General features: G+C 40.2%; 2 protein-coding genes and 1 long non-coding RNA gene across 3 annotated transcripts; 2 read left to right on the top strand and 1 right to left on the bottom strand.

The window, feature by feature from the left end:
• The first annotated feature begins 4,274 nt into the window (after nucleotides 1-4,274).
• Nucleotides 4,275-5,311, top strand: LOC118411148 (polycystic kidney disease 1-related protein-like). Its single transcript, XM_035813194.1, has 2 exons — nucleotides 4,275-4,626; nucleotides 5,042-5,311. The coding sequence occupies exons 1-2, from the start codon at nucleotides 4,321-4,323 to the stop codon at nucleotides 5,309-5,311; spliced, it is 576 nt and encodes a 191-aa protein (XP_035669087.1). The 5' UTR covers nucleotides 4,275-4,320.
• Nucleotides 5,312-9,252: 3,941 nt separating this feature from the next.
• LOC118410894 lies at nucleotides 9,253-11,131 on the top strand. The gene is made up of 2 exons (XM_035812780.1): nucleotides 9,253-9,322; nucleotides 9,814-11,131. Exons 1-2 carry the CDS (start codon nucleotides 9,305-9,307, stop codon nucleotides 10,108-10,110), a joined length of 315 nt encoding a protein of 104 aa, XP_035668673.1. The 5' UTR covers nucleotides 9,253-9,304; the 3' UTR covers nucleotides 10,111-11,131.
• On the bottom strand, nucleotides 10,998-14,032 carry LOC118410897. Its single transcript, XR_004830613.1, has 3 exons — nucleotides 13,903-14,032; nucleotides 12,797-12,857; nucleotides 10,998-12,639 (listed from the first exon to the last, which is right to left on the bottom strand). It is a non-coding gene; the product is annotated as an uncharacterized LOC118410897 (long non-coding RNA).
• Between the last annotated feature and the right edge of the window lie 3,891 nt (nucleotides 14,033-17,923).

The following is a 17,923-nucleotide window of genomic DNA, read 5'->3' as shown; positions in this document are numbered from 1 at the left end:
ACTCTTCCAGGGTGTTCAGATCTTTCTGGAGAAGTAGTGAATCTTCCTTTGTAGAGAGCTCTACATATAACAGGCAGTCATCTGCGAACAACCTCACACTTGAATCGAGCTGGTCTGGCAAGCCGTTTATGTACAAGAGGAAGAGCAATGGTCCCAGGACAGTTCCTTGCGGAACTCCAGACGCTACTTTATTATGAGTCAAGTATTATTGTTTCTTTGCATATCCGGACAATATCTTGAACAAAGTTCAGTCAAAACACTCCACCCCAGCGGTGCAGTTTGGGATATGTCCATATCCGGACAATATCATGAATAAAGTTCAGTCAAAACACTCCACCCCAGCGGTGCAGTTTGGGATAGGTCCATATCCGGACAATATCATGAATAAAGTTCAGTCAAAACACTCCACCCCAGCGGTGCAGTTTGGGATAGGTCCATGTCCGGACAATATCATGAATAAAGTTCAGTCAAAACACTCCACCCCAGCGGTGCAGTTTGGGATAGGTCCATATCCGGACAATATCTTGAATAAAGTTCAGTCAAAACACTCCACCCCAGCGGTGCAGTTTGGGATAGGTCCATATCCGGACAATATCTTGAAAAAGTTCAATCAAAACACTCCACACCAGCGGTGCAGTTTGGGATAGGTCCATATCCGGACAATATCATGACAAAAAGTCACTCATGATATTGAATACCAGCGTTGCTGTGTGGGAATGGCCCATATCCGGACAATATCACGAGGCAACTTTACTCGTAAAGCGGTTATGCAAGCTGTGCAAAGTGCCGAGCAGACCAGTACGTTGGCATGTCAACGGTGCGCCTACTGGGGCAGTCGTTGCAGATAACAGCCTACACCGCGCCACAGCGTTTGCTGCTGTGTACAACATTGAAACTGGTAAGTACATGATGCATTTATTCACAAAAATAATGCACAATGCCATGTGTTTCCGTGAAACAGGCATGATGGATGACACTAACTTGCTTGGAACCATCTGGAGGAGTCCTTAGGAAACAAGACTATATTAGGAAGTCACATGACTTGACTAGACCAATAGTAGACCAGCTGGTGACAGCAGTTAGGTTTGAAACTAGATTTGAATCTCAATTGCCGCTGCCGCTAGCCGCTACCGGAGGCCGGACCAAGAAGTGAGTAGTGTAGCTCTCTAGTACATAGATTGCATATACATAGCAGTTACCGTTCTTAGTTCCGAATATGTCTGTCAGCAATGTCTGTTATCCCTTCCTAGTGTTTTGTGTATTTAATAATTAGTAGTGTGATCTCTTTGTAAAGATTGTTGTATGATAGATCACTTCTCTTTCAGCTGGAACCCCCGCGTGTCATCCCCGGCTTGTTTACAAATTGCCCGTTCCATAGTTAGTTAAATTCTCATATTATTTTGTGCTGTATGTGCCGTAACGGCTGCTTCTAAACTTTCCTGTCCTGTTGCTTTTGGCTGGCTAAATCATTAATAGAACCAAGGAGAAACTGTAATCTCCTCACTAGGACCAATGTGATTGTGTGCATATAAAATTCCATTCGTTCTCTGGGGGTCCTTATCTGTGCCATCTGTGTGGCCCTCGCCCTTTGATGATAGCCGACTCCAGATTCCTGCCTTTGTCCCCGTCTTGTCCTGCTGTGATTTTTATGGCCGTGTTGTTTGAATAATTTTACATGTACCGTTCATGGGTTCGGGGCAGTTACTAGCCGTTTTTTTTTCCATTCCAGCCGCTGAGCCTCTGTTTCCCAATCGCCTGTCCTGCCATGCCGACGACCGAGGCCTACCTCCTGGTAACACTTACGACAGTCTGTGCCTGGTGCCCTTGTATACTGCCAGAACTGTTTCTACTCTGAAGACGGACGGTGCCTGGGCTATGCAATGGAGCGGACTGTCCTCGAGACGTGCCGTCGATATTGCGGGGTCTTGCCAGAGCATCTTCCGTCGCCAATGATCGTCCACTACCACAAAGACGCAGAAGAGGGCGCCCCGGACGATGATTCCACAGTCAACACGATACGGACTTATAGAGGACTTGAAAATGGACTGTCGTACTGATTTCGTAATGACATTTTTATCCTACGAATATTGATTGTATGGTTTATAACGTTAGACTTGTGTCGGATACTGTACATTTGATATTGTACATTTAAACTGATCAGTTTTGTTATGATGTTATTGACTTGGGCTTGATATTATTGGATATTGACAGTGAACTGTTTAACTTTGGCTTCATTCGAGCTTCACTTTTTGTGAAGACCAATGAGGTTGTAGTGAGCTAAAACTTCCTTGGTAAGACTAAGAGACAAATGCATATTGATTTGCCCCTTGACGTTAACATGATCTGTTCCTCCACATAACGTATTTGTTGTGATACTTGTGTCATCTGAATTATACAGGAAAGTCATTGAAAAGCTTTCACAAAATGTAGCCTTACCGAGTTAGCATTTTCGGGGTTAAAACGGACAGGAAACGTTAAATATTAGGTATTTAGCATGATCGTAAAGTTACTGGATATTCTGAAATAATGTGTTGTATTGTTCCTATGATGTTTCAGTATATCTTAAGTTTATGCAACCTTTCCGGGGCGTAATAGCCCCGAACGCGCTCAGAAAATATGAAATATTCGGAACGTGTTTTGTCTCCAAAGAGTCCTAGAACGTTCCATTACTTGAAATCCGGATATGCGACATGATTATATGGTCCCATTCTTGACTCCTGAAATTATCCGGATTAATACGAAATATTCGGAACGTGATTAGTATCCAAAGAGTCCGAACACGTTCCATTACTGGAAATCCGGATATGAGACGTAATTATTTGGTCCCGTTCCGGACTTCTGAAATTATCCGGATATATACGAAATGTTCGGAACGTGGTTTGTCTCCAAAGAGTCCAAAAACGTTCCATTACTGGAAATCAGGATATGAGGCAGGAATTAAATGGTCCCGTTCCGGACTCCTGAAATTTTCCGAAAACGCAGGGGAGTCATGTCAGATTTCGTCCGGATATTGTCCGGATATATCCAGAAACGGTCGCGATCCGGATGTATACAAACAAAGAAACGTCCGGAAATGACACCCTTTCGCACAGTGATGGACAAAAGCTTTCCACTGTTCTCTAATTCTATGATCAATTCATTCTGTTAAACATAGCTCCCTTGTAACATCATTTGTATAGATTTTGAAACTGTTGAAATTTGAAAAAAATATTTGCAACATCATTATCTAGAAACCGTTCATTTCAACATGATATCTGTATCTACAGCTTTTTTCTAAGCAAGCATTCAAGCTATTACAGAATCTTATTTTCTACCATAAATGATACAGTTTATGAGGTTTTTGACTCGTGAGCCCAAAGTTCTTCCTATATGCATATCTATCCATCCATAAAAACAATAAAAACTTTTTTTAAACACTTTTTCAAGGTTGGTCCCCAGACGACCGATGAACAGCTCCACTGTATCTGTGACCACCTGACAGCCTTTGCTGGTTTTGTTGCGCCCAACCCGCTGGACTTGGGCAGTTCCTTCACCTTTGACCTGAACAGAAGTCTGATAGCCCTGGTGACCGTGTGCGTCGTGATGGCCTTGTACATCGTGGCTGTCTTCATCGGGAGATGCTTGGATCTTGATGATGAACGAAGGGTTTGAATATTTCGTTTTCTTTTTAGAAAATGATTGACAAGACATCGGATGTTAAGGCATGTGGCGTAACGGCTATCATAATAAGAATATTTAGTGTTATGGTGAATTCTTGAAAGTGATACGCGAAATTTAAATTTGTTTGCAACGTATTTCCTCGACAAAATCTTGTTGGTGTTTGTTTCCGATAATTTGGCCATTTGAAGGCCAAACTGTCTGTGATACAGAATTGCAGATAATACTGTAGCATTTCTGATAAGAGTCTGACAGAAAATGGACATCAGGACAAAAATTACCATGTCAACCCGAATGGCTAGTCTGTGTAACGCAAGCTCTTCTACCTAGACCTGTAACTTGTGTGACCCTTCCCGTCTAGGCGGCTAGTTATATTGGGTGGGACGCTATAAGTGAGGTTAAATATTAATCAGGCTACTGAATCGCTACTTGTTATATTTCAGCCATGGTGAAATATTTATATTTCAGCCATACCATAGGTATGGTGAAATGTATTGTATTCGTAATGTTTCTTTCTTTCTTTCTCCTGTCAAATCTTCAAATCGAATCAACTCCGCCGTTCCTGTACTGAATTACTTGAAATTTGGCACAAGGGTAGGGTGGATTAATACAATAAAAGTATTTTCCAGTGATGTCTATCATTGTGTTGATATACCTGTTGTTATGTTACAGCGAAAAAAGGGTACATACAGACGTCAGCGGAAGAGAGAATACAGGGTCCAACAGGATAGAGAATACAAGAATGTACCACAGTCCACGGGAAAACGTTTTCTATCCGAACACCTGTGGATATCTGTGGTGAAACCCCCCTCCAACCACTTCACCCGTGTGCAGAGGATCTCCTGTTGTCTGTCCCTCCTCATGTCCTTCATGTTAGTCAACATCATGTTCTACCGGGGAGACAGGAACTTCGTACCCAGGGTTACCGGAGGGAGGGTCCAGCTGGAGCAACTGTTCAGCTGGGATACAGTAAGTTCTGATTAGGTTTCTTTCCAAGTAGTCCAGTGACATAGGCTCATTGCTGTAGAATTGTGCAAATTTATGTTAAGGCACCAACATTTGACAGGTAGCTATAGATATAGAGGCATCTCAATTTCTTCCTAAAATTGATTTCTGTGGATTTCTGGCCATTTTCATACCATATATGTATATATTGGGCTGGTATTGCAGCGAAATGGCCTGAAATTTAGTGTTTTTCCAAATATGCAAACATAGCATGCTTTTTTCAGCTATGCCTCTGGCCCACGAGATTCTTATAATAGTGACTATACATTTAGCAAATATCTGATATAAGAGATTTAGTCGTAAAATTTCCTATTTTATCTTGCAAACTGTAATAATCTACAATAATTCCTAATGTACCTTTATCTTTCTAATATTTCAGTTCATCATCGGCCTGGAGAGTTCCCTGATCGCCTTACCAATCAACGTCATCGTCGTGGTGCTTTTCCGTTACGCCGGGCCACGTCGCGTCACGTCATCTTCAGCAAACCGGTCCCACCCAAAGGACAAGAACGACTACGTCACTCCGCGGAAGGGTCGGGCCGTGGATCTACCCCGTTACCTGCCCAGTGGAAATGGCACGGGGTACACTGCAGATCCTTCCGCGCACATCGAGAAGCTAAAGAAGCATGGAGGTAAGCTTCATACTTAGCAGTGGTGGTGGATACCTCTGCGGTGTGCCGGTGTGACAGCGATCTCGCCCCCCCCCCCGTGATCTCGCCCCCCCGGGGGCGAAATCACTAGCGATCTCGCCCCCCCGGGGCGAAATCACTAGCGATCTCGCCCTCCCCGGGTAGGGATCTCGCCCCGGGAGCTCGGCCCCCTTTATCAATTTCACCCCCCCCCCCCCAAAAAAGCCCCCCCCCCCCAAAAAAAAACGGGTTTACATGACATTTTAAAAGTTGATTGGTATAAATCACAAAATGTAGTTTCAGAATGATATAAGTACACGAGTTTGATACATAACTCCATCCATAGTATCAATATTAACGTAATCACATGGTAATAAGATAGTTGAACTTATTTCAGACAAGGAGGGTTTGGTCCCCTGTATTCCCATTATTGCATATACCTGAGTCTTGACATAAGATGTATTTAATTGTATTCACCTGTCCTCAAGCAACCTATATATCTCCAATATGAAGTCTCTACCATGAAGTGACCACAAAAGAACTATGTAATGTCTTTATTAATTATGCAAATATTAGGTATTAATTAGAATAACGCACATTTTGGTATATGCACCTGGTCAAGGGATATCTTCACCTCCAACATGACTGTTTTTTCTAGTATTTAGGAACTGATGCATTTACCCGTGTTTCTTACGACAGGTACTTTACCAGTGTTTGTGTAGCATTTAGCAACAGCTATATCAACTTGCGCGTAGATAGTGTTTATAATGAGAAACTATTATTTACGTACGTGTGTTTTTGTTAGTGCTTTGGAAATGTTTCCAGCACAAGAAAGAAAACACTGTGACAAATTGAAAACATATAGCTGACGTATTCCGTACCATAGACGGTGTTGATTTATACGTTCGCAGTAGCACTGTTTTTATGCCACCTCAGCTGCAAAAATTGTCTTTTTCATTTCAATGTCATGTTTGCACCGAACAATATAGTATCGACTTTCGAGGTATGACATCTTTTGGTACGGTAATAAGGTGCCATATAGGTACCAGGTAACACACCATATACGTTACTCCCCAGGTGCAGTATAGTACCAGGTAGCGCACCTGTAATATGTAGTAGCCAGCTGCTCTGGGGGGGGGGCGAAAACGCTAAAGGGGGGCGAAAACGCTAGTGATCTCGCCCCCCGGGGGGGACGAGATCGCTGTCACACCTGTACAAAACCGTTTTTCTTGTTGGATCGGTCCGAAAAAAACCTGACCTAAAAAAAACGGTAGACCGGATGTTTGACCGATTTGAAAAAAAAAAAAGTTATACCGACAGGCGTTCACGTGTTTTAGGGCTTACATGTCCAAGCAAATAACAAGAGGAAAGTTGATAGTCATTTTACCAAGTTTGCACAGTCAAACTTGGTCTAAGACAGAGGCAGGTAGTGTTGTTTACACTAAGATAGGATTTTGAAATGCCAATGGACGTCAGATAATCCACCTAGCAGAATCCATTGTTAGCAAAATGGACCATTGTTTTGAGTATGATAACTTCACAGATAATTAGGTCCAGCCTGATCCTCTGGACCTGGACCGTACCAGGACCTGAATTTTTTTTATGTCGGTGCCCACCTCAACTTAGCACGTATAATTCATCACTTCAAGTTTTGTAGCGTACAGTAAGTGGGTTGTACATTCTGACATAAGATAAGTCCCATAACATATCCACATTGAATTACCGGGAAATAGCATTTTTCGTGACAAAGCTTAAGTCAGCTTACCGGACACCAAACAGGGCTACTTTGTAAGAGGTGTCAAGGGAGCCATACACATCAGACCACTCCAGACATCACTGCACATAGACTGGGGCCGTTAATATACTTCCTAAAATGCTTGACCAATTGCTGACGTCATGTAAGACCACGAGTCAGTAAAATAGTATGTCTGCAGCTTTCGCGAGTTTACGTTCTGAAGTCATTGTTGATCCTGACAGTATTAGTGTTCATTGACATTTTGATCGTGTACGCTCTTGATGTTGGGAGAATTGTACTATGGTTACTACCAACACAGATGAGATTCTATGATAATTTGAAGAGCTCCTCAAATCTTCAAGGATACAAATTCTAAAACGCAAACTGGACATAAATCACACTACGATATTTGACAGAAATGAAAATGTAGCGTACCCCTCATTGACATAAAACCTACAAATCTTATAATGCATTGTCAACGTTACCTTCATGATATTCAGTTTATTTGTTTTTAGTTTATCGTTGATCTGCAAATGAAATGCCAGCCTGGGTTTCCTTTATAACTTCAAATATATTCTAGCCTGGTAAAGTAAATATTGTTCCTTTTTTTGTCCCTGTGTGTTTCAGCTCTGAAGAAATCCGAAGCCAAGTATGGCATAGAGAAACACGGCTCGAAGGTTGCCGTGAGTGAGAAACCGTATCGCCCATTGCCCTGGTGGAGCCTTATCGTAGGTGAGTATGCCAACTGGCAAATGTTCCCTTTTTCCATCGAGAGGAATTGAGCTCTTGTTTCTGATATGGCTCTGTATAATGTCCGTCTGTGTGTGTGTGTGTGTGTGTGTGTGTGTGTGTGTGTGTGTGTGTGTGTGTGTGTGTGTGTGTGTGTGTGTGTGTGTGTGCGCGCGCGCGCGTGTGTGTGTGTGTGCGCGCGCGCGCGTGTGTGTGTGTGTGTGTGTTTGTGTGTGTGTGTGCGTGCGTCTGCGCATTTGGGCATTTGTGGCCAACAAAACTTTAGAATGTCAGGGTGGCATGTGATGACACTTTTGGCATGTGGACGGTGCCTGTGAAGACAAAGGTCAATGTTGATTTTCGGCCCCCTGGTGTGTTACCTTGGTACTGCAGCGGAACGTTTAGAGACGGGCGCGAGACAAACGAAAGAAAACGGTACAAACTAGAAAGCCGGCAAAACGGCAAAAAACGTTAATAACAGTCGGAACCGAACCTCTGCTTCCAGAGTAAAACCTGTCATCCAACATATTTCCCTACAGCCTGGTTCTTGGTTGCTGCCATAGTTATAGTATCCGGTGCCTTTACTGTCCTGTACGGTAATGATTACGGCAGGGCCAAGTCTCAAGCCTGGCTCTTGTAGTTACATGTAACATATCTAACATATTTCCCTACAGCCTGGTTCCTGGTTGCCGCCATAGTTATAGTATCCGGTGCCTTTACTGTCCTGTACGGTAATGATTACGGCAGGTCCCAGACCTGGCTCATGTAGTTACATGTAACATATCTAACATATTTCCCCCACAGCCTGGTTCCTGGTTGCTGCCATAGTTATAGTATCCGGTGCCTTTACTGTCCTGTACAGTAATGATTACAGCAGGTCCCAGACCTGTCTCATGTAGTTACGTGTAACATATCTAACATATTTTCCCTACAGCCTGGTTCCTGGTTGCTGCCATAGTTATAGTATCCGGTGCCTTTACTGTCCTGTACGGTAATGATTACGGCAGGGCCAAGTCTCAAGCCTGGCTCTTGGCATTTCTCATCTCCTTCCTGACTGACTTCATCCTCCTCCAGCCGGTCAAGATCATTCTGGTCATCATTTTCTTCAAGCTTGTTACCAAGGTAAAGTTGATACTTATCAATAATATACGTAGCAAGTTTGATGTGAATTATTCTTCACGATCCTATCTGAACAAAACAGAGGAAAGCATTGAACGTGCTACCAGACAAACGATGGTTCTAGTAATTGGCATGATGTGCGCATGTATTGTAAGGTATGGATGGTAGTATTGCACTTTGGATACCGTGCACTACAGTCATCTATCGGTAGGTGGCTCCCTAGCTCCACCAAGTCAGACTAAAACTTGGAATATTTTCTTACTTTGTGTTTGTCTCCTGCTTTCCTTATTTGACAGTTTCATTGTGGGCATTGGCGCTACGTTAAGTTAACATGAGGCTTTACATTTATGCCTTGTCCTTTTCATTACCATTTCAGAAAACTAAACCGTCACCAGAAACCGTTTCAAAAATACAGCGCCGGGTGGATAATATGATCGAAACAGAATGGGTAAGGTTTATAAAAGCTTCTTTGGTGGATTTTCTTATTTTTGTACATTTTTGTATTTGTTCTGGCAATGTGTTGTGTCATACACGTCTGCATTACAATTTGTAGGAAAAAAACTGTTTCCTGAATTTATCGGTAGTCTCCAAATTGGATTGGAGGATCTTTCTAGCGGCCTGGATTGTTTGGCAGACCCTAGCCCAATATCAATCTCCATTCACGTAATTAAAAGTACAGTCATTCTGGTGAAAATGGTTTTCTTAACGTTTTTGTTTTGCATAAGTTCACAGCTGTTGCTTTATTCCACTGACGTTTCAGTGGCCGTCTGTCACCTTCCTCAGGGCAGTCTTGACTGGTTCACATTACACTGCTTACAGATGAAGTAAACAAGTCAGAATAGCCCCGAAGAAGGAGACAGACGGTCACCGAAACGTCAGCGGAAATAAATCAAAGGTTGTGTCAGATATCATTTTTATTCACTTGTTTCTTGTTCACAGGAACAAAGGAGAAAGTACCTGCTGCAGATGGACCATGACCGTCGTTTGCGACAACCAGCAGCCGGACCGGCGTACGTCAACGTTGCCATGTACGTCAACACTGCTACGTACGTAAACGGATCAGTTGGCGACGGTACATCGTCGGGAAGTCGTCAGGAACAACATTTCTATGAGAATCAGTATCCACCTCCGCGTCACACGTACATCAACAGGCCGAACCCACCGTATGTCAACGTGAAGGATTCTAACCAGCACAACATGCGCCAATACCAGTCTCTCGTGCCCCGACGTAGATAAATTGGTCGTTCGAGAGTACTCTCTTTGGCAGTTTTAAAAGACTGGTAGTTTTTGCTACGGGCATAGATAATCATGGACATATACACTTTAATTTTTCCTTTAAAGAGGGTCTTATTCCATGTTTATGCCCAAATTTTACCAAAAATGTTTGTGTTCAAACATTTTTATATATTGCAAACAACTAATCTATCCTCGCTAGCCTATCAGTCTTCGGGGACTTGAACCCTCATTTAATATATTTTTTCTAATATTTGAAAAAAAATTCTATGCTGAGTATTGTATACTTGTAATACGTACTCATGTAGTAATTGTGTTAATTACGGCATGAAAATAAGTTAACAACTTGACTGTGCCGTTACCATTATATATCTTGTCAATATATTTTTCAATATTAAAAATTTGGCTAGGGCTTGTATTAATGTCTGTGTCAGACGTTTGTGACGGCCATTTATTTTAAAGGTTTTATTTTTGTTTGGCTAGCAGACAATGCTTGAGGTTTGAGCTATGTAGTTGTGCATAGTTTGTAAATGTATTTAGTTATGTCTGGGTATCCGCACAAGCTATTTAGTTGTGCATTTAGCTCAATGATCAAAAATTACACTGAACCTTTTTTTTTTAAGTGTCTGCAATAGATAATTGCGTAAGTCATGTTCAGTTTCATCGTAATATCAAGATATGGACGCTCGTATGGTCTGGGATTTTATTTCAAATCTCAAACGTACAAGATTGCTCTGCAATACTAATAGAATATTCTATAATACGGCAGAATGTATTACTACGCTTAACAGCTCATCACATATCATTGACATAAATATTTACATTGAACTATACATTTACTTACGTTTCTGACGAATGTTATTCTGGTCAAACGTACCTAGATAACGATATATCTTCCATGATACGAAAATAAACATTTACTCTTAAGTCACGACTCATATGAATGTATGGATAAATGTGTCCAAACTAGATACGCTATACGATATCCACACAGTTCTCTTGTTATCAGTACATGCCAAAAAAATCTCACTTTTAACTCACCAAAAATGTGCCATTCCTTCTACCAATACTGATGGTTTGCTTCTCCCCAGATATAGCTATATAGTTTATAATCTTATACCTTGAGCTGGATTTGTGTCCAGATTGGCATCCCTGTTTCTTCCGTATGTCTTCTTCTTCTTCTTCCCATTGATGCCCACAATCTTTAAGAAGACTATACTGGCATGTTCTGGGGGTGGTGACGCTCGCACTTGTAGACGTAATACTCGTTTGTCCATTAAACAGTCCTATCCCTTTATTCCTTTTATAAACCCTCAAATCACTAACAGCACTTAATTTTTACTCCTTTTAGTCCCTTTCTTGGTCCAACTGCTTAATAATATGCTTCTCTTCAACTTCAGTTTGGAAACAAATATGGTCTACGGCCTTGTAAAATAGCTCAACTTGGACAGAATCTTACAAATAAAACTCTTCATTGGCAGATAGATGACTTGGACCTCTGGGTTAAAGAGGCATTCCACTCCAGAAGGGGCTGTTATTTTTTTTAATGATATATGATGTATTAGTGAATGCATAAATTTCAGCAGCTCTTTCTTGGATTTCCACTTGTGGTGAATTACGCGATCATTTTTAAATGATCACTCGCTAAACCCAGTGCACTTCCTTTATCGTATATGTTCTCGCAATATATAAGGAGTGATAATCATACAAAGAGGGCATATTGCGCGTAAGATATCGAAGACAACATAACATGATATTTTTTTTAGTTTTGTAACCTAAATTGAGTCAGGCGTTGTCAAGCCATAGACTGAGAATTGTGAGATAGATTAATTTCATCAGAAAGTACTTGAGGAGTTTTGTAGAAGACTGGATATACCTTTATGAGTAGTAATAACTTTATATCCTATATTTATATGTGAAATAGAATACATTTATTAATTCCAAATATCATTATCTATCGCCTAGTAACACTGCCTTCTGGAGTAGAATGTCCCTCTAAGTTCTGGTCCTTCTAACTCTGATAAAATATTCTAGGTCTGCTGTGCATCATGTAGTTGCTCTCTGAGTGAAATACTCAATGATGGAACACTAGAATCACTCTTAGATTGGAAAGACACTGGCAATTAAAAAAAAAACGCCATAAACATTCAGTCACATGTTTTACATTTGTAGTTGACTATGAAGTCAACGTTCAGTAGATAATGCAATATTCATCCTTCTATATATCATCATAATACACGTGTGTCTATCAAAATGTTCATATATTCTTATTTTTTGTTTTAATGTTGTTTTACATCCTCAGCGTCTTTCCAAATCTTGGGCGATAAGTGTTACAATCACTATAGATATTTGAAAACACCCATGGCCGCTTTAGCGTACTGATCACAAAGCATGACGCAGCTTCACCACTCACGGGCACCACCTGGCGATTATGTGCAACCTCGCAGGGACTTTTCAGTGCTCGTCCTTCTCAATTTCTTCCATGACGTGAACCTCCGGGATGTCTTTGTACGTCTGGTTTATTGTAAGCAGCTGGAAAAGGATAGCACTTCCATTCACTTAATTTTCTGACATAAGTGTCGGTTTTCTTCTGCAGATAATGCAATCCGTGTATGTGTTTTATGTCTATATCAACAAGGAGTTAGTCAAATGAAGGATGTATGCTAAAATAAAGGGGGACTCTTCATACCTTTTGCGTAGGTCTGTCCAAAGGCACCTCGTTCAACGCCGGTTCGTGACTTTTGTCAAAACTGTGAAAATTATTAGTCGGAGAGTAAGAATTGGGCATTATGGGTGTGGAAAAATGCATGTATTTATCTAAGCAGTATTTTACTAACACACAAGCTAACTCACTACCAAACGTCCTATCAAGAGGTATATACTTTGCTTAACTAACCAGCTAACTAACTGATCAAACAGCTAACAATAAACTGTTGTTGACGTATCTTATTACCTGGATGTCTAGTCTTAATTGACGTAAGCCCATGTCGATTTGATTATATGGATGAAATCCTCGTTTAATTTTGTTCTATTACGTCTTTTTCTTCATTGACAATAGAATTGGTTTTGGTATTAAAGGAGATTAGTATTCAACTTGGTTTCCCGATTTTTCTTTTTGCAATTTACGGCAAATATTTACGTTTTGTGATTTGTATGATTTGCAGTATGATTTGAAGTTTGTTTGTTTTTTCGGAAACGGACGATAACGACAAATTGATGAACGAACGGATGCCATTCATCAAATCTTTCTTACGCGGCGGCCATGGTAGATCTAAAACGAGTTCAATGAGGCAAACAAAAGACTGTCCATCATAATTAGAAGTTCAACCAATGATAGCCTGCCAGTTATGAAAGCGACCAATAAGAGAATGGCTACATGCCCGTAAAATATTTGCATCATTATCTTTTTTTATTTCGCATCTCTTAGGGACTATGGGATCAGTCTACACTACTCTAAATTACATTTTTTTGGTGCATAACACTAGTTGTAATATTTATTATGTCATACTGTGACGCGAAAACGTTCGATACGGGTGTTCCGGACCGGGCCGTACGCTTCCGTATCGCACAGGTTCGAAAGGCGTATCACACAGGCTTTCTTCGAGTAAACCGAACCATTTTTGATGTTATATTGTGAAAATTTGTGTGGTTTGGGGGAAAAGTGAATGGGAGCTGATATTAGAAATACTAGCAAGTTTTGTCTGTTTGCCTCATTGACCTCGTGTTCGATCTATCATGGCCGCCTCGTGAGAAAGGTGTATAGGGTCTAAGAGGTAAAGACCTGACCATACTTACACTACATCAACCTTACTGTAGGCCGTCCAACCCATCGCAGCTAGCGCCAACATACCCACACCGGAAACTATGGTCACTAGGGGCCACACCTAGAAACGGCGGGAACAAACGCACAGGTACACGAAAAAAACGGTTATAAAGATCGCAACTACACGCAAAGAAACTAAGTTTACCTACATCAGAATAGATATCTATTTTAACAATTAAGATATGGAATGATAAAGATATATAGATGTATACGTATATAGATAAAAAATATATAACGTTATAGATATAGATACATTGTATAAATGTAGATATCCGCAATAGATTTTGATATATGTATTTACGGTAAGATATACTTATAAAGATATAGATATATGTTTTTTGACACAGTCTTGTAAAAAAAAGTCATGTTATTGCAGCAATAATAAGTATAGTCATGTTATTACAATGATAATGGCAATATTTTATTGATTTCATTATGTGTTTTTCTAATTTGTCTCATATTTTCAAGTCAAAAATCACCCAAACATCGAATAATCAATAGACGATTTAGCTCATTTCGGCTAACCGTTGCCTAATTTACTGTGCTTTTTTTCAATCGATATCTGTTTGAATAACATGTTTCGTTGGGAAAGGCAAATATCTGGAAAGCACATTCCCTGCTGTGCGCTTTTTGTGTCTTTCAGACGGTAAAAGGTTCACCTAAACGTCCTTGAGACGATATTCCAGTCATGTTAAATAGTAATCATTTTAAAGGCTTAGGGGATTTCTGCGTTATTCTACAACTGCAAGGGCGAGTCAAAGTCACAAGGTCCGCCGAGATCAGTCTGGATATAGCAGGTGTTATCACAACGTTAAGACGTCACTGCGATGTCAAATTGCTCGGCTAGAATACCGTTTGAAATTGTAACAAGACATACAATATTAATACACGTGGGTCATGAGCAGCTATTGTGAACGTTGATCCACACATAACGTATACACTGTATATGTATATTCTAGGAGGCTGAAACAAATATTGAATATAGTCTAAAATATCATGATGCGATATGTAATACTAGTATATCACACAGTCCATTTCATAAGTCTATGGCATAATCAGTAAGGCCATGTCAAAACTGAAAACAAAATTAGCCTGACTCGTCTTTTTTGTTGTTTGTCTTTGTTGTGACCTGTAATTTGCTGGGTCAGAATGTTCAAATTGTAAAATCAAGGTCTTCATTCATTCATTCATTCATTCATTCATTCATTTTCATTCATTCATTCATTCATTCATTCTTTTCTTCATTCATTTGTCCATCCAGTCGTTCAATCATGCATTCATTCATTCATTCTTTCATTCGTCCATTATTGACTGTGACAAGAATGCCGTTATCTCGTACTGGGTATGGCCTGACTGATGTCGGTCGGAAGTTCACTCACAATTTCATTAAGATGAGATCGATGCTAAAGATAAATTTCAAGACCATAGTTGGCCTATTTCGGGGGACGCTTTTCTAAAACGAGCGTCAATAATGAATGCTTGAACCCTGCACCCTACAAGCTTTCACTCATCGCCAAGCAGATGTACGAGGGTATGCATGCTCATCTTCCGTATGGCGTATGTATCGTGTTTTGATTGTCCGAATTTCCCTTCAAGCCGTTTTATTCACATTAGTATTATTCGTACCGACCACACTTTTCGTAATTGTACATTCCTTGATATTAGCGCTATACGTAGATAGCTCTTCGCGGTAAGTGTTGTCAAGAGCCCCCATACAGACATTCGTGTATCGGCTGCATGTTGTATGCTATTTTGTGGGTCTTTTGCGTTTTTTTATACGTCTAAACGTGTTTTTCTAGTAGTAGGTTGGAGAAGGAAATACGCGGACTACTAAAGAGAGAGGGGGGGGACTATAACGTTACCACTCTATTCCAGCTCAACAACAAATTCGCCAAAAAAATTAATCTTAAAGTTTATATCTACTGAAAGACCCAAGTAGAGAGATCAATATTTTTATTGACATAGGTGAAGATAATGTTAAAAATGCTTATAATGATATATGCACAACTACCAAAGAAACTAAACTCCAATACTTTCAATATAAGTTTGTACACCATTTCTTGCCGACTAACAGTTGGTTAAGTAAGGTAAAACTAGTAGAGAAAGACAGCTGTAACAATTGTGATGAAAAGCATACCATAGAACATTTGTTTATTCATTGTAGATATACATGTACTATAGAATTTTGGCAATTTAGACATTGGTGGAAAAGCGTGACAAAGCAAAATATACGTTTAAGCGAGAATACGATAATATATTGTGTGTAGAACCAGCATACCTTGCTTTTTGTATAATGATAGCAAAATATAGCCTATACATCTGTTTTATTAATGACACCAAACCCAGTATCCGACATTTCCTTTTACAACTAAAATTCCGAACATACAACATGTAAGATGAAAGGTCATTCTCTGTATGTATCCATCCATGTTGTGGTACGTGTCCTTTGTATGTCTTTGTCATGTTTATTGAAATGAAATAAAAAGATTGAAAAAAAAACATATCTACTGAAAGATTATTGTGTGTTTTAGAGGAGGAGGTCAGTTGAAAGGACTACAACCTGCTAACCGCCATGCTAGATAGAGATGCATGGTTAGACATTGTTAATGGCACCTCATATGAGGATGAACTGAACTGAACTGTAACGTTACATGTGTTTTGTCATGGTCACATGATTTAAATTCTCGGCAAGTGCGCTATTTTAGTGAGGTGTATTTGTCTGCATACCTTTTGTCATGAGCCGGTACAATTCGAATGTTAAAATCCTGCGTTGCGCAATCGGGCATTGCCCTCCCTCAATAGGTTATCAGTAAATCTGCTGAGTCATTTTGTTGGATATCCACGCGAATGACTCAGCATAATATACTGTCAATGCCCATCCACCTTGGTAGGCTTAGGAGTTGGACTTAATATGAGTTTGAGCTTGACATTGCATTCTTCTCATGGTCGACCATTCACAAATATTACTGTACAAAACACACCCGAAACATAAATAGACTATAACATCGACTATCATAATTCCACCATGGGAAATAATACCACCACCTCAAAAAAGAACGTTAGTATAGAGGTCTTCCCAAGATTGTCTTGAACACCGAATGTTAAATATCCTAAATGTAATACAGTTCAGATATTTAGGTGTTGAAGACAATCTTGAGAAGGCCTCTATAACAACGTTTTTTGAGGTGGCGGTATAATGGCACCTGGTGGAATTATGCGAATGTATATGTTACAAATTCAGAAATATGCAAAGGAGCGATAAAATATATTTATACATGAGGCCTCTACACCATATAGAAATAAATTCTAATACCTTCACAGTCTTACCGCTTCCCATTAGTTATTGGATAAGAAGTTGATATAAGTTATCTCAGAAACAGGTTTTCCTTTTATTTCTATATTTACTAGTATGTGTCGTTTATTATTCGGGGGTTCCATTTGGAAATTGTTATTTAACAGCCGGTTCGGCGCCCGTGGTTTTATGGGGCATGTGGAGATACGAGTATGGAAATTACGTGGAACGTCGTAAACGTCGGTGGAACACACGTCGGTCACGTACGCAAAACCGTATAAGGACGTGCATGACGTCGCCGCGCACTTGACGGTGATCTATTGACGTAATGTGCATCAATATGGCGGATAGACGGAATAGAACATGATTTTTGGGATGGTCCATTGAAAGTTAAGGGGTTAGAGGGGATGGCTACGTTACTACTAAAGCTATTTCTTACAGAATGGCATAGCTTTATGTAAAATGATGCCTTTACCCTACAGAATGATCAAGTCATTTACATTGCCCATGATGCAGAATTTTTTCATGTATTGAGATCTCAAAATATCCTGTGAAACATTGAATTTATCAAAACGCATCAATTGTGATATACATGATCTTTTCCATAGGACGTAACGTTTCATGTAGCCAAATATGGTGGTTACATATAATGTGTAATTTGGACGTTTTTAACACAAATACTAATTGCCGGTTGGCGTATC

The sequence above is a fragment of the Branchiostoma floridae genome, chromosome 3 (assembly GCF_000003815.2).
Source record: "Branchiostoma floridae strain S238N-H82 chromosome 3, Bfl_VNyyK, whole genome shotgun sequence".
Lineage (NCBI taxonomy): Eukaryota > Metazoa > Chordata > Leptocardii > Amphioxiformes > Branchiostomatidae > Branchiostoma > Branchiostoma floridae.
This window is presented reverse-complemented; position numbering and strand designations above follow the sequence as displayed.

What these genes read in the sequence shown, in the direction of transcription:
- LOC118411148 (XM_035813194.1), top strand. Translation starts at nt 4,321, where the DNA reads ATGTTACAGCGAAAAAAGGGTACATACAGACGTCAGCGGAAGAGAGAA. An exon ending in AACTGTTCAGCTGGGATACA is followed by an intron (nt 4,627 to 5,041) that starts GTAAGTTCTGAT and finishes CTAATATTTCAG; the next exon opens with TTCATCATCGGCCTGGAGAG.